At 41.2% G+C, this 25,091-nt stretch overlaps 1 protein-coding gene across 2 annotated transcripts in view; it reads right to left on the bottom strand.

The window, feature by feature from the left end:
* AKT1 (AKT serine/threonine kinase 1) overlaps window positions 1-25,091 on the bottom strand; it is a 78,045-nt gene that overhangs the window by 36,015 nt on the left and 16,939 nt on the right. For both annotated transcript variants that reach the window (XM_053980477.1, XM_053980478.1), the window contains exon 3: window positions 2,946-3,074. In XM_053980477.1, the coding sequence (XP_053836452.1) occupies window positions 2,946-3,074 (129 nt within the window). The remainder of the gene's footprint in view (window positions 1-2,945; window positions 3,075-25,091) is intronic.

The following is a 25,091-nucleotide window of genomic DNA, read 5'->3' as shown; positions in this document are numbered from 1 at the left end:
GTAGTAAAGTACAGAACACAAACACAAATAAGACTCAAACACTCAGGCAACCATATTTCACGAGTGTTACTTTGGGTTCTTCTGTATTTGTTTTTTGTTTGGTTTTTTTTTTTTTTTGTTTGTTTTTTTTTTGTTTTTTTTTTTTTTGTTTGCTGTTGTTTTTTTTTTTTTAATAAATCATTAATAGGTTGATTCCAGAGAAAATAAACAGCAAACATTGGTATATGGCTATTTTAAAAGGAAAATTAGATGGAGAAAAGGTTATTTAAAATAGACAGTATGCCTCTCTTTAGCTAGAGAGGCTCAGAAACAAGTTTTCAAAAATGTACGATCAAAACCCTCACAGACCAAAAGGAAAAGCCTAGTGTAGGAGAAAGAAGAGACTGTCAAGCACATGGAAATCACACACTATTTATTGCTAATACTTTCTTCATACCCATTAAAGGAAAAGACAGGTGACCATTAGTTGTTATCTTCTGTCATAGCTTTCTCATTAATTACTTCCCACTTCTCATGTGCTAACAAAATCACTCAATATGAATTTTACACTATAAGTAATAAAATTCCCCTATTAAAAAAACCTTCCTTTTACTTGCAAAGATAAAACAGCCTACATTTTTGTACAGCAGAAGAGGGTAAAGATTTTAATCAGAAACATGGGACCACTTCCAAAGAACAGACTGACAAAGACAGCCTGCCATCTCATTAAAAAAAAAATCTGGTTCACTAATTAACAAAAAGAGTCAGGGGCTACTGTGGTCTCTTGGACAAAAAGAAAACAGTAAGATTAATTTTTACAAAATATTAATCTTAATATTTAATTTTTTCTTTTTTTAACAAAATAATTTATTTCCCCTACCTTTCACTGGCAGGAGGCTTCTACAGGGCTGTGCTCTGGCCTGAGCCTTCCTCCAGAGACAGCTCAAATTCATTCACACTAATGCAACATGTTAACCTAAATGAAAGGATTAGGCAAGCAGGTTCAAAGGGAAAACCTGTGGTGCAAAATACATCCAAACAGTGATCCCTGAGATGAGCTCAGCTGCTTAGAGCCTTGTGCTAATAACACCAAGTTTGTGGGTTCAGTCCCCATATGGGCCATTTACTTTAAGAGTTGGATTTGATGATCCTGTGGGTCCTGTCCAACTCAGAGCACTCTGTCAATCTGTGAAAGCATGGAGGGCACCCAGAAGGGACAGAAGTGCTGGCAACACTGCCTGCTACTGCTTACATGAGAAATTAAATCCTGGTGGGGAAATAGCTGCTTCTGTGGCCCCAAATCCACAATAATGACTTCTAGCAAGGAAGCCCCACTCCAATATTCAAGGCCTTCCTGACCTGCCACTAGGCAAGAGCCACTGCTAGGAACATCCTCCCACCCACCATCCAGCCCACCATGCCTCTTACAGGCAACTCTTACAACTCCTCTGTAGGCATGTGCTGTGTCTTCTCCAACAATGCTCTGATGCCATGGTAACAAACCCGTTTATTCATAAACACTGAGACTGATGGGCTCAATCTGCCAAAAACCCACCAGATTCCTGTTGTGAAAACTGATTTAAGTTCACCCATTTTAAAGGCAACTTAGACAAAGAAAAGGTGATGGACACATTTTTACTCCTTAGCACTGAGCTGCCCAAGTAATGCAGTTAGCAGCAGCAAGAGGATGAAAGTGTCCTCCAGAAAGTGCATTTTTTAAAAGCCTCTGGCTATAGACCAATTACTGAATTAATTTATGAATTAATGGCTTTCTTCTGCTTTGCTTTACCTTCTTGATCTGTAAGAAGATACCAGTCTGAAGAGGAAAGTACCATGTCATTACTGAAATGAAAACACTATGAGAATTCTGCCTCTCAAACAACACAAAAAGCCCCAAAGCACTCTTGGAATCCTGCACAGAAGCACCAGTCAACAGCACGTCCATTATGTGCTCCCATCATCACTCAGAACAGGTATATGCTTCTACTGGAAAAAAAATAATGAACATTCCCATTAATTCTTATTGCTGCCCAGCCCTCTTCCAGGAGCAGGGTGTTTCAAAATAAATACCTGCTTAATGATCAGCTACAAGGATGAACCCCCTGTATTATGAGCTACCTTGTAATAAAGAGGGAAAGCCCCTACCCTTCCCTCTGCAGAGCTTTGCTTCCAGTAGTCACCAGGAACATGGAATAGATCATTGTTAATAACAGATGCCACAATGATCTATTTTTAACTGGTGGAACAAGACACAGGCAAATCACAAGACAGGAAAGATTAAGAACAGGAGAAAATAAAAGCTGGAAGTATACAGTGAGAAGTTAAAAACATGAGCAAGAAAAGGAAATTATCTTCAGAGTCTTCTATCACATCCTGTGCTGCAGCACCTGAGCAAAGTCGGAAATGTTTGCATAGTAGAGAGCGCAGAGGTTAGGAGATGTTATTATTTCAAAACCCTTTTGTTGGCTTTGATAGAAGAACCGTGGGTTTGTGTTCAAAATTAAGACAATCCAAGTGTGCTTCATTAAAACATGTGCTCACTCTGCATTCTCTTATGCTAACAATTAAATAACTCTGACCAATGTCAATGCCACTGGAATCCAGATCTGGTGGCAGAAATACTTCTGCTGTACCTACCCTCCAAGTACATGCACCTGGGTGAATTTTCACTTTAAAGCAATTTGCTGACTAACATACATACAAAATATTAACAAATAAGCCCATTTGATTCAATAAGCAGAAACACTACATTACTAGAAAACTTAAAAAACGAGAAAAATAAGCAGAGCAAACCCCCAACATTACAATCATTCCTGAGAAATACAGTGGGATTTATCAGCTCAAATAAACACACTTAGATACAGCGCTCTGGGCAGATCTGAATGTTACTGATGCAGCTTACCAGCTATTGTTACAAGAAGACATCAACACCCAAACTGGACAAGGAAACAGCTAAAAACACTTACGAGCTACTGAGAAGTTATTTAAAGGTGATTCCCGCTGGTCCACATCCTGTGGCCTTTCCTTGTAGCCAATGAAGGTGCCATCATTCTTCAACAGAAAATACCGCGGTCTCCATGTTTTGATGTATTCTCCTGGAAAGAGAGGATGGGCAAAGGGAAACAACATCAGAAAACACCCCAAATTACTGACACACCAATTATTTCTGTTAATATTGGAACTATATGTCATCCTGACAGCAGCAGTTTTAAGAACATTCAGTTCAGTCTGATACAAACAGTGGAAAAATACAAGCACTGAGTCACATACTGATAGTGATGTTAGCCATAAAAATGGGACTTCATAAAAGGTAAACAGCTATGTTTTGTTCTTCCATCTACTTCGATTTCCATTCAAATTCTGCAACATCTGCCTTAAATGCATTTTAAATTTTAAAAAAATCAGAGCAGATGTCCTATGTATTATTTTTGCTATTGTCATTTTTCATACTGACAAGTGGAGAAATTTTTTTCATTTACATTTTGCAGCGCAAGTATTTTAAACAAGAATGGGTAATTTACTAATTAGTCAACTGCTTTATCAAACCAACAGTCACTTTCAGACCATAAGAAGATAATTCTCTTCTTATGTTACATAACATCACTCACTTCTCTCACAACATCTCAAGCATAAAACACAAGATGATATATCACAATATGAAGGGGAAAACACTGGATGATGGATAGCCACCACAAAGTCGAAAACAAATATCTACTCTGAAAGATACGCCACCTTTTTTTGTCTGAGGAAACACCCATTGCTCACACCATGCTACTACTCATCTGAGTAACCTGCACAGGTGACACTTGTGTGACTGTGTTACAGCCACATTCAAAACGTTCAGCAGTAGAATAAGAAGAAAAGAGCTAATCAAAGCCTCAGTTATTTACTGGATTTATTAAGATCTTCAGGGAAGGAAGACAGAAATCCCATCGATGGCTCTTCTGGATGACTGGCAGTATGTCTGAGTTTTTTGCTTATTTACCAGATCATTGTTTTCTGAGGCAGTCTCTCAAGAACCTCAAATAGCTTCTCACAGTGCCAAGCTGCTCCTCTAGGTCCTAAAAGGTCCTGCGGTGATGTTTCTACTCAACTGAGTCACAAAAATTTCATTCAAGGTGTTATTCTAAACACAGCACTGGCCACACTTTTCCAATTCTGCTCACCCCGACAACCTATTTAAAAATTTTAAAAGCAAATGGTCAACTACAAAGCACCCACAGCCGCGCATCAACCACACCCTCCTTGCTTCTGTATGGTTTCTCACTGGTTTGCTTAACACTGGGGAGAAGATGAGGGAGCACACTAGGAGCTGAACTCCTTTCCAGCCTGTGTACCCTGTAATGCTGTCCTGCAGTGTCTGGTGCCCAGTGCCCACAGGTTCACCTGCTGGCAAGCTCTTCAAACAAGCAAGAATGGTGAGAGGAGAAGGCTCACCAGATTTACTGGCTCTGGCAACCTTCTGCTGCTCTCCTGTTCTCCAAGGCTCCTCTCATACTTTCCCGCTGCTCAGCTTTCCTCCACTGGTGATTTCTCTCCCAGTGAAGTGCACCCTGCCCCAGGAACTCCCTTGCAGCTGCTTTGTCTCCTTCCTGTCCCCACAGACCTCCTCTCTGTCTGCGGTGCAGTTTCAACCTGCTTTGGGCAGCAGCTGTGCCACTTCTCCATTCACACTCATCCTTCGCCCTCCTGCACACAGAAGCAGAAGCAACCCCGATGCCCACACAACAAAGACACAAGTGAGCACAGCCCCCACCACCTGCTTTCACCTCTTTAGTCCTCCCTGGGCTTTCAATTTCCTAATCTAAACCAAAAAATGAAGAGCTACTGAACTGTTAGAGAGTCACAAAGAGCCACCTTTGCAGTGGCCAAGTCTGCAGAAAACATCCGTTTGAACTGATGAAAGAGGTATGGGGAAAGAAAGAGGAGAGGAAAAGGAGCACAAACCTTCTCATTGTTTCTTTTAGAGATGGCTGCTACTGCTCTAAGTGTTACACCAACCTATAAGGCGTTTACAAAAGTGTCATCATCACTCCAGGAATTTCAGAACTCACCTGTCATGGTTTAACATTTATAGGCAAGGAGGTAAATGTAGAAGGTTTTGTTGTCATCATCTTTTTAATTCTGACCTTAATTAAATGCCGAAAACTTTCTGGGATCAGCAGGAGATTATGAAGCCTTTCACATTTAAATTATCAGTCCAACTCGGCCCAGATCAGTGAGATTACTCCAATCTCATTACTATTACACCACAGATGTGACAAGAAGACACATGGCATGCTCAGCCCAACTCTTGACTAGAGGTTTGCCAGGTAAGCAGGTTGGGGAGGTGGCTGCCCAGACTATCAGGATTTTGGAACATGCTGTTACATACCCGACTCATTGGCATGTTCTTCTCTTGCATAAAGCACACCCAGGAGACCTAATGACCACCTCACACCCCTTATCATATCCGCACTTAGGACTAAATCCAGATTGGATGGGAGAAATAATATCTGAACAGGGACAAGACTGAGAGTTTCTACTTCCCTTACTCCCTAATTTATGCACACATCTTCTCCACTGGCATTTACAGAAGGGACAATAATTTTTTGCAGATTCTGAAATTATTATCTGGTTATTTGCAGTGAACTATACATCATTTTAAATGGAATTAGACTGTACTGTCATAGGAGACTTTCTCTAAGATTAGATGCTTATGTTTGGCTCATACGTTCTTACAGCTTTATCCCACCAATCTGGTTCTCTGTTAGAAACACATCCTCTAACAGGATTAATCACACAGTCTTTAAAATGGTGCATTCCATACATATATAGCATCCTCCTCCACACTCACTGCTTCTGTGTGAAAAATCAAGGATTTCATTACCACCAGCCTTTCTGCAGGGATCATTCTACTTGGATCTTCCTTTAAGCATTGCTTTAGCTGGTTATGGTTCCTGATCCACCTTTTTATTTTGTAAATAAGTAATGTGATTTTATTTAAAATTTTTCCACATCTGGAGCTTAATGAATACTGTAATATGGCAATCCAAAATATTATCGATTATTCTTCTTGCCAAGGAGAATATAAGGCACAGTGCAGCATCTGTGGTACAAGTTTTTGTTATATAACACACTGAGGTTTTACTTCTGCATCCTGCAAAAAAGTGGCAAGACATTGCCTGGTGTGTGACTTCCCAAAGAGATGATCTCCAAGTATAATTTTACATTCAAGCCTGAGCAAGCTATCATTCCTCTGCAGGAGCTCGGAAACACAGATTCATCAACAGTCATCAAAAAAATGTACAAAGTGCATATTCTTAAGAAACAAGTTTATATTTTTATGACTAGCTAAAAGACTATAAATGGCCTACAATCCATGAGGACCACATCAAAAGGTGACAGCAAATCTGAGTACTGGAGGCAGAAGATTGTCAATATAAACAAAAAAATAATTATGTGGAACTGCTGGGACAAAGCTGTCTGAAAAACATCAACACCTTTTCCTTCCTCCGATATACTCAGCAAGCTGTCATGCCTCAAGAGTGAACTGAGCTGTTTCAATTTTTGCCCTGTGTTCTTTGTTCCTGTTGTGGTTTTGTTTTTAAGAATCACAAGAAGAAGTTACTTGAAGTCACTAATATAAGCAGTTATGTAGTCACACTAGAAAGAATCGTACTGAGTACAGTAAATGCAAGCATGTGTGGCAAATTCTATCAGACAACACTAAAAAAAAAATAACGATCCACCATGGAAAAGTGAACAATTTACAAAGCAAAACATTTTTTCCTCTGTGATTCATTGCTTGTGTAATGGCCTGGCAGAGCCTTCTTTGTTTTCAGTAACAGAATGCTAACACTGCAGAGACAGGAAAGCAAAAGCATGGGTTATAAATCCTACATATAAAATCCTGGAACCAAACAGACTCCTCTGTAGCTTGCTAGCTTTATTATTTAAAATCTTTATGTATCATTCTGTTTACTCCGAGCAATTTCCAAATTGCAAAGATTCCCAAACTGTATATATCTGGAAACATACACAAAGATTGTTACAGACTGATTTCCCTTTATTGCCTTGTGCCTGCCCCCACACACTGCACATTAAAATACTTAACACACACTCAGAATGTAAATCCATCTCATGCCAGAAAAGCTTTTTCGCTGTAACACATACTGCAAAGCACACTTATGCCTGAATATTGCAGAAAAAGTTAAACACAAAACTCCTTTGGCTCATGAAAAGTTAATTCTACTGAGGATTTACAATAATGCAGGGTTAGATTATTTTCCTCTCCTCCCCACAACAGTATCTCACAGAATCTGGAGCTGTCTACCACTGATAGAGTGTCTAACATCAGAAACAGCTGCCACTCCCTGGGAAGCTCACGGGGTAAGTGGAGAATAATGAGCAGCAAGCACCAGCAGAACAAAAGAAAATCCATCTTTATTTACCAACTGCTGCATGCTTGTTGCTGCATCAAGCTCATTCAAAGCCAACACCACACCCTTTAATTCAGAACAGACTATATTTAAGAAGCCTCTGCTTTTGTTTTAATCAACTCATACATACCAATGGTTTGGAAAAAAAAAAAATCATTAGGTTAACCAAGTCAGCATCCAATGCTACCCTTGATATTTACAAAAGCACCCGACCGACTATTAACTTTCTTATGGCCCAAAGTAACCAAGTAACAAGCCCAGGAGCACTGACGAAGTCTCAGTTATATGAAATGCAGTCAAGTGGCTACCACAAATCTACCAATAAATAATGCATTAAACTTTCTGCTCTGAGCATCAGAAGTAGCACCTTTAATTGCGTTTAAGCATAACACTCAAAAAATTAGAGCTTTTGAGTTATGCAAGCCTTCTCTACATTCCCACGCGCTCTGATGATGTAGGGCACTCCCTGCTTGTACAGCCCCAGTTCCTGTCCGAGGGAACATTAAAGTTATGCCAATCGAAGCGCTAATGTGCCACCCATCAAAGGCACAGTGACTCATTTCTGAGCCTCAATGGCCACGAGAAGTGGTCTGCATCCTGTCGGCCTAATAAGGGCTCGGAAAACAGATGCCAATTTCCTTAAAGATGTGAAGCTTTCAGGACCTGCCATCTCGCTCATGCTGAGGAGTGGGATGGGGATTTATAGTTAGTTCTTACTGCTTGAGTAAACCGAGTAAGTGTCCACTTGCTTCAAAACCAGCTGAAATCAAAACAGATCTGGAAAAAGAAAGCAGGGCTTGAAAACTTGCCTTTGCATTTCTAAAGCACTCGGAAGCAATCCCTTTCCAAGTGCAGGGAGCTAATTCTGGATCTTAACGACCTGACACCAAACAATTAAGTCTAGGGTGACCTGAATGAAAACTCTCAGCTCAAGTATGTTTCGTTTTTTATAAAAATAGCTGCACAGACACCCACCAGGCTGGTGCACCACTCTTCACTCCCCGTTGCAAACTGTCAGAACAAGATTATTTAAACACAGTAGATTTTCGGTAGCTTGGGGAAATTAAAAAGAAAGGAAAAAAAAAAGAGGTTATGTTAATGTCTTTCCCAACACGCTGGCAGAGAGAGGAGGACCTCTGGTTTGTCTGCCTATTCAGAGGCGCAGCAAAGGGGCCGGTTCTTTGATGATTTTTTGGGGCCCCTCTCTGGATGCCTCCTCGGCCACCGCCTCCAGCGTACAGCTGCAGAGGCGCTCCCTGTGCCTGGAATCTCAATGAGGTGGCTGGGCCTGCCGACGGGGCTGCTCCCCGGCGGGGAGGTCACCCCCAGCCCACGGCCTCGGCGCCAGGCCAGGGCTGTGTGAACAGCTCGGCTCCTCTGTGCACGACCACCGCCACACCAGGCCAACACAACACAGCCCAGCTCCTCCGGCCTGGCATGGCCTGAACACCCGAACGTGGGGTCCCACAGGCCCAGTGGGCTGACTGGGGTGCGACAAATCGGTTCCTCACTTTCTTCCCCCGCAGGCAGTGGGACGGCTGTGGGGTGTATGGCCGTGACTGACGTGACTGCCAACAGGTTCAGGAAAAGTGCCACCTCCTCCTCCTCCTTGGTTTCAGCTTTTCTAAACCTCCTGCCGCTTCTCAAGCTCAGGGAGAGCTGCAGTCCAGGGCACCTGCTTCATTAGCATATCTTGGGGGAATATGGGGAGGGAGGGAGGGAGGGAGGGAGGGAGGGAGGTGGGCACCGGAGGTGGGGCGGGGGTGACGGATGAGCCGTCTGGCCTTCGCGACAAAGGGAGCAGTGGGAGGACAACTCCTAGTCACCTGGCACCCCACATCTGTAAATTAACTTCAGAAAGCACATATAGCCTTGGCTTCGGGCTTCCCACAAAGCTATGGTAGAAAAGTAAACGTACTGGAAGCTGCCCCTGTCTGTAGTTACACAACAGTGCAGGTGCGAAGCGCCTAAGGAAGGCAGCAGGGTGCTCTGATTCACAAAGCTGGCCATGGGAGAGATGAGAAGCCAGATTACAGAGAAATAAAAAGAGATTCTCACCCAATACTTTCTCTGTGCAGAGGATGAACAACTACCACGTTCTCAGATTCCATCTCTACCAAAGGGTTTGAGATCACCAGCCAACAACACCACTGCAAGAAGATGATACCCCTGTATTTTTTACCACTGTACTTCAACTGTATAGTTATGTAAAACTGAAACATGGAGGTTTATATTTTTCTTTTTTTGCTGAATTTCAGTTTAGAAGGTCAAAAATGTTGCCATATTGCTTACAACAATCAATTTAAGCAATACCAGATATTCCCAAAGGAGCAAAAGAGAATTAATCAGCATGTAAAAAACTCCTTACTCCTACCTTTGGCACAGCTTAGTCAGGCTAGTCCTAACCTACAGCTGTCTCCAGTGGGAGAAGATGTAAATGAAATTTCATTAAAAACAGCAGTTTTAAGGATAGCTACATAAATTACAGGAAAATATAAAGTGATTTCTTAAGCTATACTGAAAACAATCTCAGAGTGAATTGCATCTTCACTACCTCATGGTGCAAACAAAAGGACTTAAAACTACCATGAGGTGTCCAACACGATTAGAGAAATCTTCTGCAATAAACTTGCAAGCAACTACAGGATTTTAACAAAATAAAACATTCCTGTAGCAGAAAGTGCCATAATGTATTTCTCTGCTTTTGACAGATGCTCAACTCTCTCCCAATTTTTATAAATAAATAAAAATGACAAAGGAGGTGTCAGATTCACTGAACTGAATTAAGCATACTTAGAACAATTATTTCTCCCCAAGTAATTTTTACCTTGACACTATGATGGAAAATAGCACATGCAGCTAACAAGGCACTTAAGCTAATAAGCCTCTGCAAGTTTTTAAATATCTTCCCTTAGAGGAAGGAGGTAGCTACAGCTATTCCTCAAGCTCAGTCTGAATATGGTCAGTATTTCTGCAGATCAGGCCCTTAAATACACCTCATGTACATACAAACAGTGTGACTTGGTCCTCCAAAGATTTTATGTCTACTACAAATATGAAGAAAAATAAAAACTAAACCAGAAACACCAAACACACCACACCCTGGTGTATTTGAACAAGGATGGGATTTTCTAGACAGCCGCTGAAAGTTGATTCAATGATTTTACCTTTTTGCCTAAGAATCCTTAGGCATGACACTTGTGCTTATCTGAACACATGCCTGATTTGAATATCACAAACCCAGTTTTGTTATTCAGTAAACCCTACCTAGAGACTGGCGGAGTGTCTGAGGGGACAAAGCAAAAAAACATGCACAAACCAAAGTTCTTCTAGAACAAACTAAGACTCGAGCAAGAGTGATTTTTATGATTTGTTTTACTAACATTAAACCTGAAAGTACTCAGCAGAGGTTCCTCATTAAAATCCCAAAGTTGGTGAGGCTGAGAGATGACCTGGTAGCTTGGGGGATGGGAGCCCATGGGAAAGTAAGAGCAGGGGAGGGAAAAAGCAGGACACAGCCATGAAGAAAACAGAAAACATCCACGTTGAGGATGTTTTCCTCCACCACTCCTTGAGTCCCTGGCTTGCTCTCCTAGGCTCCCATTACCAAATCATTGTGTCATTCACATTGTGAATCAAAACCTCAGGGAATTGTAAAGAAATGGAGGGGAAAAATGGTTAAAGTACATTAGGGGAGATTTATGGAAACAGCAGCATTTCTAAAATAGATCTGAACCAACTACAGAGGCAGTTTGAAGGGGGGGGGGAAAGCTCTCTTTGTAAAAACTAAGCTGCAGAACATGGATTTTAATAAATAAGCAATTTATGGAGAGTAAGAAATTAACACATTGTATTGTTATCCTTTAACTTCTGGGTTTGAGTCCTAATTTTCAACATAAATGCACAGAGTTGTTTTCGGTCACTTATAATGAAAGCTCTACCAGTAATTGTGTGATCATGCTGTGCATCAGGAAATTTCTTAAAAGTGCCAAGAAAACAAAATCAATGTAGAATTTTAAAACGTTTATACAAACTGATAAATATTTTGTAGAAAGATGAATGAAAGCTAAGTTAAGCAAACATTTCAATGGGAAAAATAAGAAACAACGTTAAAAAAGCAGTGGTGTCTTTATAGGGCTGGGGCTAATCTGGATTTCCTTTCTTCATTTTGTCACTAGCAAGTCTACAAAAGCCTGGAGGAGCACAAGGAGACCAAGTTAGCTCTAATAAAAAGTTTCATTTATCTTGAGGCATTTAATGGCCATCAATGGAAGAATTAGGAGCACTTCCCAGAAAGCAAGTCCTAATATTTGTTATCATGGCAACCTCCTGGTTACACCTCCAAATTTAGTATTCCACAGATAAGTTTTACTGAGTCACTGCCCCAAACTCAGTAATGAAAATCTCCTCCAGATAACAGGAGTGCTGCCTCACTTCAGAGGAATTTTGCAAAGTAACCTAATTGCATGCTGAGAATTTATTAAAGCAACTTCACCACTGAGTAGTGTAAGAGCAGAACAGCCACCGTAGCTCTGGTACTAAGCTTAGCCAAGTAACACAGGCATAAGAAACTGCCAAGGATTTCTGTGCCTTGAACTAAGGTGTGTTGTCACTGTAAAGCAGAGCACAGTTCACACTGCTGCTTCAACAGGGTCACAAGCTCAGTCAGTCACACTATTTATTTTTATTTTTATAATAGACAGTAAAAATGTTGAGTCTTAATATAATCAAACAGCAAAATTCGTGCTGGATTTCAGTGGTACCACAATTTAGCCCTGTGACATTGAAACATGTCTAAAATACAACTAAAACCACATACATATAATCACAACTATTTTTTAACCCCAAAGTTATCTATTATATTAAGCTCATTATACTTCTCTATAACAGCTCCAAGCTCTAGGAGAGAATGCATGTCAGTCACACAAAGATCTGTTTCTTACATAAGGACAAATGAAATAAAGACCAACCTGAAAAAAGACATAATAAAGACCCACCTACCTCAACACTGCTACCATAAATTAATTTCCTTGTTGCCAACAGCATCTTGCTACACTAAAGTCACTTTTCATTTTAAAAATAGCGTATGAAATGAACAGTATATCCCACAGAGAAGTGGGAAGCAGATGGACACAGAAGATGGGAGCCTGAATTACAGTTTCCAGTCTGCAGTGCCTCTTATTTTTTGTTTTGGGAGGACATGGCAAAAATTCAAATCTTTTCTATTCAAACTGCTCCTATAAGCAGTGTTAAAATAAACATCACCCCCACCCTGCCCTGAACTCACACCAGTTTCTGTGGGAATCAAATCTGACACTTGCCTCACTGGATCTTCTGAGGTCAGGGACTGCCTCATCAGCCCCACCTTTCCTCCACACCTGGAGGTTTCCATCCACAGCACACCACACAACTGCTCCTCACCACACACATTCCTTCATCCACCCGAATCCTGAAAGCCCCATCCCATAACTGAACACACTCTCTAGTTCCATTTTCCCACTGTCCCTAGGATGTCCCCAAAGAACAGAAGCAAAACAAATGCCTAAACACATCCCCCGCCAAACCTCATTACAGCTATCCATCAGGTGTAGAACTTGCAACAATTACAAAAGCTCTCCAGGAAAGTCAGATTGCCACACTTTGAGAACACCAGAAAACCATAAATAAAGCTTTAAACTTTTAAATGACAGCTTTTTGCTTTTTCTTGTTTATAGGTTTTGGTTTTTTTTAAAAAAGGAGAAAGAAAGCCCTACAGGTCACCTGGGGTAACATTCCTGAAGGCCATCTGGGGCTACGCTTGTGCCTCAGGGACTTCTGGCAAGGAAGGGTACAGCCACACATGCAGAAAAGCCTGCATGCAAGCACTGCTCCATGCTTAGGTACACCCGGTTTTACAGCATTTCCTGCCACTGGCCCCTGAGCTGATGCTTCCAGCTCAGGTGGCAGCTGCTGGGGGCTCCTCTGCCACTCCAGGGGTCAAGCCAAGCAAGGCCACCCTGCAAACCCTGCTGCTGCCAGTAAGGTGGGAGGGGAGCAGGAGGAGAAAAGGAGGGGAGGGATAGAGGCACCTTTGGGAGGCAGAGAACTCTGCTAGACATGAGTTAAGATGTGGCTCCAATTCTGGCTGAAATAGCTGCATCGGAGCAGTGTTGACAACGGGACAAGCTAGGTCTCTGACGGGCAGAAGGGAAGGCGCTGACTGGGCTGAGAGCGCAGGCAGGGCAGGGAGAGGCTGCAGCCTGACCCCCACCCCAGGCCATGCCAGTTGTGCCTGTGGCCATCACCAGTCGTCTCCTGCTCCTGCCCCAGCACCAATGCAGGTTGTGCCCAGTCTGTGTGGAGAGTATGCTCCCACTCAGCACCTCCTTGCTGACACTCAGCCAAATCCAGCAAGCTGGAACCTCAAAGTTATATCCTTTAGATACACACAGACACGTAGCTATGTTCCACAGAGCTAACGTGGAGCCTGGCTGGGACCCTGCTCCTTCACAGGCACAGCCAACACTCCCAGGAAAGTCTTCCAGTGTCACACTGGCCACAAAGACTGTACCACCCTCTGGTCTGGGGAAGCTGTAAGGTTTAGGTTATTCCCCTATTAATGCTTATGCACATTTATGTCCCCATCCCCTGTGAGAAAATCTTTTTAACTTCAGGATTACAGCCTGAGTATCAAACTAAGAGACAAAAATGTTTCCAAAAAGTAGTCACTGAACACTTAAAATTTTCATTTATCCACAGCATACTAAATGAACCTTAGTCGTGGGCAGACTTACTGCAAATTACAGTTTTCTAAATGAAGACACATTTAGCTATAGAAATTGGACAATACAGGTAACAGCCTCTTCTTTAAAAAGGAGAAAAAAGAAAAAAAAGAGAGAGAATAAAGGACCCAAATGAAAATTACTGTCCTAGTATTTTATTTGGTGGTAAAATTGCAGCTCAACTACAAGATTAACTAAGCACAAGTCCACTACTGGGTAACTATCACTGCTTTGAGAAAATGTTTTTCTATACACTTTTCTTCCCCTCATCAGAGAATCAAAATATCCTAGTTTAATAATTTTCCCAATTGCAAAAGAAATGGAAGCCTTTCCAAGCAATGAAGACATTTAGTTATTTAATCACAGATGCAATACAAGATTAAAATGGCTTTGAAAAATTAATCCTTTATGATAAAGTTTCCCAATGAACATTAAATCAACAGGTTCCAAATTTCAGGTATAAAATCTGATCGAAACTGCTGCTCTGCAAAACCACCACATGCTCCTGCCTGTCCTTACTGAAAATGCAGTCTAAATTGCTACTTCCATAAAGAAATATATCCAGTATTAACAGGAGTTCTACAAAAAACTCTTGATGGCCTGCAAGGATTGTTGTACTTAACCCAAAGGTAAAATTTACAGTAATTTATCATATGAGCAGGTTCTCGTTTCATGCTGCAGTTGGAATTTCTAACAAATTTTGGATGGTGGCAATTAAACAGCTTCTTTTGCAGTCTTCTATTCTTTGCACCTAATTCAGGACAGGTTGGAGAAACAGGTGGTTACGGCATTTCATTAGGTATGGTTCCATACCTTGAACCATTAGGTATGGTTCCACATGTCAGAATCCTTGAAAAGGAAACTGTAAACAGTAAGCTGGAAAAAGGATGATGATGAAAAAGCAAAAAAGACAGGGCTAAGGGAAATAAAAGGAATTTTTTTTAAAGTGGAATTTAGGATTATAAACGTCGATGCCTTTTAGAAAGAGATCCATCCACATTCCCCCTTTCTTTGTACTGAAGTTTAATAACACTCTCTCCAAGTTACCAATTTTGAGAAAATCACTGGATAAACACTTGTGTTAACCCAGCTACATGGCTCAGTGCCAAATGTAATGCCAAACTTCCCAGTTGCAAAACGAGCTGTTTTTACACACCAAAGTAACCACGCAGCAGGCCTGCCGAGCCTGAAGACAGCTGACAGAGATGACTGTTGCTGTCCCCCCATTGCACCGACATCCATCCAAATACCAACATCTGCTGTGCTACAATTTACTTTTTACACAACATTTAGCAAAACAGTGCCTCTGACTGCAACATCATTAAGGAAGTAACAACAAATAAATCGCAAAGTCCCATCAGACAATTGTAAAATTAAAGCATAGTTTGCCTTGCATACACTGAGCTTTAGTTCAGACGTGTTGGACTTCAGACATAATAAGAAAGCGTTTTCTTTTATTAAACGCACAACACAAAATTCTGTAAACCATGACAAGTGTAATCCATCATTACAGTGTAAATTACAGTTTTGAGGATATTGACTTGACTCAATCGGCAGAGAAGCAGATGCCTGGGAGGCAGCACAGGCTGCCCGGGACCATTGCAGCAGCCCAGACTCCTAACAGGATTACCCCGTGCCTGGGAGTGCAAGCTCTAAATTCAGGGCCTGCTCCTTTCCAAACACTCAGAGCATGTATTTGTGCTTGCAAAGTAAGGAATTAACATTCCTAGAAACTCAAGTGCCCTTTGCTTTAAAAGCAGGGCTGAGCAAGGGGGCCAAGGCAATCGGACACCACCGCACAGAGGCGAGGTGGGCTCTGGTAGTGACAAATTCACAGTGTGGAGATTCAAACCAGGATTTTGGCTCCTGAGTGCAAGCCAGGTCGGGTGAATGGTTCCACTGCACTGCCCAACACAGCTCACACCACAGAAGACCCGACATGATCAGTGTCCTCCAATTAGTTATTCTTCACACCCGCATCACTCAGGGTGCAACTCAAAATGGGGCTGCACTGCTACTCTGACACTGCCATATGGCTCAGGCTTTTATTGGCACACAGGCAAAAGAGGAGGAAGAACAAAGAATTTTAATCTTTAAAATTGTGACCAATTTTCAAAACCAACTCTTTCTTCCTTCTGTCCTGCAGCAATTCTATGAATGCAAAAATAAGCAAAAAAAGAAAAAAAAAAAAGGAAAATGTCTCACTTTCTTTTGAAAAGCAGATAACTGAAATGAAAAATTTAATGAAAAATAACTTGAATTATATTAGGCATCAATTAAAGGGTTTTCCCTCAATCTTTCTGCTCCACATCAACCTCTTTAACACCTTTAATACAAAAATGCTTGAGTTACAAAAAGCAATGTTTTTTGTTGGAACAAGCAGTCCCCCTACATCTCCAGACAACATATCTGTCAGGAACAACATACCCAAGACTCAGCTCAAAATACAAGAACTTGGCAGGCTGTATTTCAAAGCAGTTTCACCAAAACAATAGTTTCCCTTAAATCCCTATCAGCTTAATAGTAGAAGACCATAATATTTCAGATAATATAGACAGCAAGCATTTTGGTAAATTCAGTGGACATTCTTTATCCAATCCGAAAATAGCCAACGTCCACAGCCAGATTAACAGAAATGTGACTTCACCTTAATTCATGCTAAAGGCAAGGGGTTAAGTCTTAAATATTTCTGGGGGTTTTGACCAGTGTTGATCTGTGTTAGACTATGTATATGTGCACACACACACATATATATATATATATATATATATATATATATATATGCCCATTGCAGTACACAGGAGAAGCCATGTAAAGCACAGCCTGCGCCCAGATCCTCTTCCAGGCAGGGTTTTAGAGGACAGATTCCTCTGTGCTAGCTACCACATGTTTGCACAACACAAGTCAAGGTCCAATTGGAAACTTATCTGAAGAGTTGCTCCTGTGCAAACTTTAAGTTCTGAACCTCTGAGTTCAGAACTGAAACACTATTTGTTTGTCCATTTATCCCCTGGCACGGTTGGCTTTTTGTCAGACAGATGTATGCCACATGCAAGTCATTTCCCAACCTCTCTGCTCCACCTCCCTCCACACACTCTGCACACACTCTGACCCCTCAGCAAATGTTGTAAGAGAGAAGGAAGTGCTTCTGACAGTTTGCCTACTCTTCACAACAACTTTATGTCAGAGTATAAATGTTTTCTCCTGCCCTCCAACCCTACTTGTAAGGAAACAAAGCAAAACAAACACCATTTCCCAAACAACTGAATGCCCTAAACCTAGCAGCAGGAAAGGAAAGGGGAGGGAAGGGGTGGAGAGGAAAGGACAGAGAGGATGGATTACACTGAAGTTATTTTTGTCCTGTTCAAGTGGATGGGCAGAGACAACTAAATATAGAATTTATCAAGGCAGGTGAACAAGAAAGATGACATGAGCCCCATGTTCCAAGGAGCAAGGAATAAATGAAGTATACTTTTACCTCCTGGCCCAAAAAGCTTCCAAAACCAAACTTACTTGCATGAGCAAGATTCAAGAACAAATACTCAACTCACTGCCTCCTTCCCTTCACACATGTCACAACGTACATATTAAGCAGATAGGTTTCCTGTCTCTTACCTGTTTGTACTATAAATAAACAAGACTATAAAGTCCACGTTAAAATGAAAGAGCTTCACTCTGTGGTGACAGAAATTCTTTAGAATTATGCTTGCTTGTACAGCTGGGTAATAAAGCTTTGCTTGAAATCAAACATTAAGGAATGTTATGTTGTCAGTGGCAACACAAAGGATGTGGTTTCTATGAAATTTAACCAGTTATGTTAGGGACAATTGCTTTCTTCTGGTCACACTGCAGTCCAGGGCCTGCTCAGAGTAACTGCTACCGTAGTTTGGATTTTGCAAGTGAAAATCCATTCATACGTATTTTTAACTCCTTCCAGGGTGTGAGTTAGTCTGTGAAATACCCTGGGTGGCTGGTGCCAGAAGCACACACTCCATTCAGTAACTGTGAGCAGGCCAGGTTAGAAAACAGACAGCAAGAGTCACCCAGGCTCTTGGGCTCACAGAGCCTGCAGCCAAGGACCCAAACAACCACATCCAGAAGGACATTAAGGGCTTTCCCTGTCAGCACATGGAAGGAAGGAAACCTTTGAAGGGAAGACATGGCACCAGTCAAGCCATGACTTCAGTGGAAGCCACACTCACATCAGTGCCATAATCTACCACTGGGCTCAAAGAACAGAAAGCTTTTATGTGGAACATTTCCCTTCTTCCATCTGTGCTCCCAGTTACCACAGTATCCAAGAGCCCCACAGCTTGAGCTGCATTTGTCCTCACAACATCCCTGTGAAGTAAGGAAGTGCTGTTATCACCACTTTACAGATACGGAACTGGGGCACAGAGAGAGAAAAATAACCCTGTCCGAGGTGATTGTATAAGGAGGAAGTTTGTGGCAGAGCAGGGGAAAACTGGCTTCAATTCTCAGTTCCAGGATGGTACCCTCATGCATCAGACACCTCTTCAGCTCTTGGATGCTCTGCCTTCAATTTGACTGACCTACCAAGCTCCCTCAGGCCACAAGGAATGGGTAATGGATATGCATTTTAGCAACAGCATTTCCAGCCCAAGAAAAATGGAAGAGGGTATCAGACATAAGGGCTGTTTTCATTCAAAAATCCAAACCTGAACAAGGAAAACAATTTTCAAAATAACCACCACTATCCTGGTATTGTGGGAAAAGGAAGGAAGACATATCAAGTTTTCAAAGCAGAAAATTAAAAACATCCACAGCAGATTCTAAGTATAATTTTAAAATAATTAGTGAAAGTTTAACAGGAAGCTGGTATTAGACATGCATCCTTCAAGAATCTCCCTGCTCTAGAGAGTTTAGGTTATACAACAATAAGATATTTTAAAAAAGTCCCTTTGGTACTACAGCTATCTCATTTCATACACAGATCCAAACACAGGCCTAATGTAGTTTCATATGAAGACCTTGGCTCCAGACTTCACACAATACTGTCTCCTGTCAGATACTGTCAGATAAAACAAATTCCAGAAACTGCATACTACTCAAGATTTCCCATTCCCGGCTGAGCTAGGCTTCAATCCTGCCCTCAAAGGCTCTCTTTTTTAAGTGAAACAGCACATTGGGTCCAAAACTTACTCTGTCCTTTGGGACTCCAGTTGCAACCATCCACAGAACCTGCTATGAAATAATCTACAACTTAAGGGCTTTCATAAAGCAGCATTTAATGTCAACTACCCTGGAAGAGACAGCAGAGATCTATCACACTATGGATCACTGGGTTTATTGAATCTGACTACAAAAGGTGACTGCTCATCTCAACGGCCAAAAAAATGACAAGACTGCTACTAATCCATCACAAACAGGCCTTGATGAATGACACAGTCATTCAAATTTCTTTCCTTGACCACTGATTTGGTCAAAGGAAGAAATCTGTGAGTTGGTGGTGGCTGAGGACACCAGGTCAGCCAAGATGAACTTCCAGGTCACTTCTGCTATCCATGGACTATTCTGTCTCTCTTCTCTCTCTGTAAGCTGGACCTCATGGCCCAGGCCTCAACTTTCACAACGGGCTGTTGCTGTAAACTCCAGCCACCAGCAACACAACTTGCATCTAAAGCACACCTCCTCTGCCACAGAGTCTGAAGGAGCTGTAGCCAACCAGCTTCTTCTGAAGGCAGCACCATCAGGCACCTAATTTAACTCCTGTCAGTGACAAAATAGAAGCCCTCCTTGAAGGTGACCAGAAAGAACAGAGCTAGTTCTACCAGACATCCTGCTACACCCAAATTTCTACCCTTTCTTTTATACCAAGACTGTAAAAAAGAGAAGGAGAAAGGCTGGGATGAGGTTATAAACATTTCTACTTTCTGACAACAAGCCGCACATCAACAAGAGTGAAATAAACAAATGAAAGCAAAACTTCCAGCAGCTTCACAGCTACACAGCAATTTTAGTAAACTAGACGTTCTAGCATTTAAAGCAAAAAACGTTTGGGTTCAGACCCAGAACACTTACAAAAAGTAGCAAATAAGCACAGTTTGTTTATTCCAAGTTTTGAACCTTTCCCTTAAAAAATCCCAACTTCTGTATATGAACAGACCAGCCAACACAGAAAAATGAAAATGCCTGTTGACAACTGAGGAACTGCTATTTATTTTCTCTTTGATGGTCATCATAAGGAATATGAGAAATAAAGCCAAACACCTCTACATATGAAGTTGTTATTCTCCTTCAAAATCAAGGTGGGCTTTGCATGAGATTCCCAATATCCCAATATTGAACCGGTCAAGAATCACAGAATACTTTATGTCAAAAAGAGCTATTTGAGGTGATCGGGTCTGATCATCCTTCCCAAAGTGGGGCCACTCAGAATGCTGTAAGAGAACACCTAACACTAATACTGCATGAAGGTAATTTAGAATTAAAAAACATACAAACACAAGAAATAGAACAAATGCAGTTTTATCAAACTGTAATTTTCAAATCAAATTTGAGGAATAAAATCTCAAGCCTGCATGGGCATGTGCCCTCATTTTTATCTCCTTACCTCCAGTAACTGGTCTGAGCATTTTAAGAGTCAACAGAAAGACGAGTATCAATACATTCTCTGTGTGTTCTGGGCATAAAAAGGAGAAATGAATCCACTGTTCCCCCATGGTTTATTTCACCACATGAATGATGAGAGAAAAAGCACAGGATTGTACATGGTCACAAAGGTATGCATGGCCCCTGAAGGGTGAACGTGTATCTACAACCACACATCCTGTTGCGTGTCATTCCATTTCTAAAATAATGCCTGAAAAGAGGAAAGTCTCCAGAAACATGAGGTTTCACCAAAGCACACCCACTCTATTCACAGGAATAAACAAACTTCTCCAAGAAACCAACAAGAGCTGTTGTCAAGTAGCCCATTCCTAGTAGCCTGGAGCAGCTCCCAAGAAGAAAGCTTTCCTCTGGCTATAGGAAAATATATATAGTTTCTTAAAATGTGAAGGGAACTTCATATATATCCATTTATTGCATAATCCTACCAGTAACATGTCAGAGGATTAATAAAAAAACAAACCTAAAATCCAACCCTTAAAAGTGCATAAAACTTACTAGAGCGTGTCTGAATTTTTCCCCTATTTTAGATGCAGCTTTTCTGTAACATAATGATTTGTGTTACTGCAGTACACAGCAACTTCAGATACACATCTGGATCTGAGCCACCTGCTGTACACATGGAACAATGAGACAGTCCCTGCTCTGCAGAGTTGCCTGTCACAGGACAGGGACAATGGAAAGCCAGACACAGACACACACAAAAAGGGGACCGATACTGAGCATTGCTGGGAACAGCAGTCTCAGTACACACACATTACAAGTTCATTGGGCCCTTTTATAAGCAACACAAGGAGCCAAAGCTTTTGAAGAGGATAATAAAGCAGCACTGCAGCTGTTTACAGGGACCATTTCCCAAGTGTGAAAGGGTAGCACAAGAGAAAGCACGTAAAACTGCTTGCTTGCCTCTACGTCGTAGTCACAGTATAGACACATGCTAGGCTAACAGGAGGCAGAAGTTAACATCTTAATAGCAAATTAGAGATGGTAAAAATAGGTATGAAAAGCAAAAGCAGCTGGTTTTGTAGCTCAATGCAACAGAAAAACTAGTGGTAGGGACAAAGCAGCAGTCTAAAGAACGAGCACTCTGAATGGGACACGGTTACATGCCAAGCATACAAAGATGCAAGATGATGCAAACCTTAGGAAAGTATATTTCCTCCCTCCATGTTTTGCTTGTTTTCCATTTTCAAGAATAACAGTCTAGTCCAACAACTACAGTAACTTTGAAAAAATCAACTTTGAGATTAAAAAAGTCTCTGCAGCTGATCTGCTTAGAGCGGCTGTAGAGCAGAGACAACATGCTATTTTTCAGAAAGAAATCTGGCCACCTGCTGCTCTAAGCAGAGAAGGCAGGATACATATAAAATCATGCTTTCTCTGAAATTACAACTGATATTACCCAGGAAACACAGACTAGACTAGGAAAAATATGCATTAATTCCAAATGGTGCAGTGTGCTGAACTGAACATGGCTGGTTAGCAGTCTTCATTCTGTTCTCATAGGTTTGCTTATCTTAAAATCATTTTATATTATTCCCAATGAACAATCTTCTACAGACCAATCAATCTACTTTAGACCTGTGGCTTCCGTTCAAGTCAGAGTGTAGATATTGGCAAGACTGGGGCATCACAAAACCTCAGGCATTAACAAAAGCAAAGTTACATGAGTTATTACGGAAGGATGAAACACCTACAGAACAAAAAGTTCCTACTGCAGCAAGAACAGCACATTCTAACCCAATAAAAGCAATCACCAAGTCCAGGCACAGAGCACACAAGAAATCAGATCAGTCTATGCTAATTACAAGGTGTAAGTTTTAACCAACTGCTCTTAATGCAGCTGTGCCACCATGGCTGAAGGGAAGACACTGCTCCATTCCATCTGTCTTTAACAGGGCTGTCCTACTGTGTTAAAAATCTGAGGTCACATTTGGCTGCCACATCTTTGCAACCCCACTGCATAAAGGGTAAGAATTAACCCAGCTTGTAAAAGCAACAGTTTGGAGGAAAAATGCCTCATTTTACCTGAATGTGCTCAAGCTGGCAAGAACTAACAATCAGGGAACACACAGAACCCTTTAAAAATACACAGCATCGTTTATTACACTGGGACAGTGCTTTGTGTTGCACAATCCAAGCTTTTGTTTCAAGCAAGAAAATGTTTTCTAAATATTTTGTCACCATGACAGTCTAGCTCTGGACTCTAATTCTGCCCTTGGTTACTCCAGAAAGCCCCTGTGAAGTCAACTGTGTTGCACAGCTCATCACTGCATCCCAGGCTGCCGGGAAGGCTCACCTGGCAGTGCAGGCACCAGCGTCCTCTTGGGCCTGTGTGCTCTGCACAGCTCTTTCAGCCTGAGCTATTGCCTGCCACAAACCAAGATCTGTATGAAAAAGTATCACATATAAGAGGAAGAGAGGTTCCCAGCTATGAAGCACCAAACATCTTCCCAATAGGTTCAGCTTTAACGAAGACAAAACCTACTCCTGAGAGAGCAGAATGTAAAATATTAAACACAGAGACAAAATGAGTCTTTGAAGAACATCCCAACTTAGAGGGCCCTGTTCCAAGTAAAAACATGTCTTTCAGGGACATTAATTTGGAAACTAAATCTGAGCAGATACAGCCCAAATCCACAGCACAGTACCAAGAAGAGCAGTGGAGCATTTCCGTATGACTCAGGAAGCCCAACAAACACTTCTGCAGAACAAGATCAACAGGGTGTTTATATACAGCAGCAGTGTCATGTGAACAGGCGGTTTAGTTTGTGAAATGAATGTTTGCATTGTCATTAAAAAAAAAAAAAAAACAACCAACCCAAACCAAAAAACACCCTCTATTCCACACTTACAAGTTTCCAACATAAAAACATAGCAGGGGAAGGAAGTACTTCAGCAGCCAAAATTTACAAATTCTTACCATAACTTTGGCACAGTAAACTTCTCCAGTGTCACAAAGGCCTATTCTTCAGGGGGCTTGGTTGCCTTTTTTTTTCAGAAGGACTAATCCACATGTGAAGGCTATTAAAGAACACACAAAATGCCAATAGAAGCATAAACACACACATTTTGTGTGTGTCTGTTTTCCAGGTTATATCTGTTTTTCCTTACACGGATACCTAAAAACACCCTGGAGGCAGGTATTCCTGCTTTCTTGCTTTTTTGATGAAGCTCAGTGAGCTTTTTCCTTTCCCAAAATGACAATACTGCTTTAATTTTAATTCATTCAAATCAGTGAGAGAGATTCACCCTCTTAAGCCGCACTCAAGCAGTCAGGCTTCAGGAATTTAACAAAGAATGAAGATTTTAATACAGAAGGGGTTTGCTTGTTAGTTTGACTACAAAAGAAATTCCTCACAGTAACCTTTTAATTGTTTGAGAGGCACCTTACTAGAATCTCAAAGAAAATGCTTAATACTCTAAGTTACACTTGGCATTTCTGCACAGCAAAACAAATTCAAGCTCTGAAAGTCAGCACTTTTTTCCTCTTATTATCTGAAGCTACAAAAAAGCCCTAACATAGATTGAAAGAAATATAACAGAAAATTCTGCCTGATCTAAGTACATAGAGCTAAATTTATCCTTCAGTTTCCAAAACACCACTTGGAGATTGGGCATTTAGAGTTCTATTCACTGGCTAGAAAAAAGCCAAATGGTACATTTTAAAAAAGTGACTTTGAAATATTGTTATGAGAGCAGGGACAAGCTATGTAAACCCTAAAATTCTGTGGGTCTTTGTATTCACAATTATTGTCACAAACTAAAAGGCTCATATTCCCTACTAAGCAAACATTTACAATTAAATCCATTCTGCACAAAGCATTTGCATTTTGAGATAGAACAGTCAGTTGTTCAGCTGCTGTGATTTAGATGGATTGGTTCATTATTGCTGCAGTTCGTTTTCAGCTACACTGTATAACAAAGGGGTGCCAATGTAGTCGTGAATGGCTTTAAAGCTAAGTATGCCGCTATTCTTCCATGATGATGTAATTTAACCATCTTCCCATCTCTCGGATCAAGATATCTTGACTTTACAGGCTAAACTTCAGCAGAAACAACAGAAACAAGCTGTCGCAAGTGTTCAATAGGCATTACAGAGATACTGCAAGTCAGCTGGAGGTTGTTGCCAGCAGGTTTGCAGCGGTTTTCCACAAATGAAAATGCAATTTTCACCTAATTTTTATTTACAATAAATGCTTTTCTTATCATGCAAGTGATAAGGCAACTTTGACTTCTACATCAGGAGATACATCAGTTATATACCTTTCAAATGTTCCTGCTGGAGTAAAAATACACC

This window comes from Vidua macroura, chromosome 6, assembly GCF_024509145.1.
Source record: "Vidua macroura isolate BioBank_ID:100142 chromosome 6, ASM2450914v1, whole genome shotgun sequence".
Taxonomy (NCBI): domain Eukaryota; kingdom Metazoa; phylum Chordata; class Aves; order Passeriformes; family Viduidae; genus Vidua; species Vidua macroura.
The sequence above is the reverse complement of the archived record's forward strand: the minus strand, read 5'-3'. Positions and strand labels throughout refer to the sequence as shown.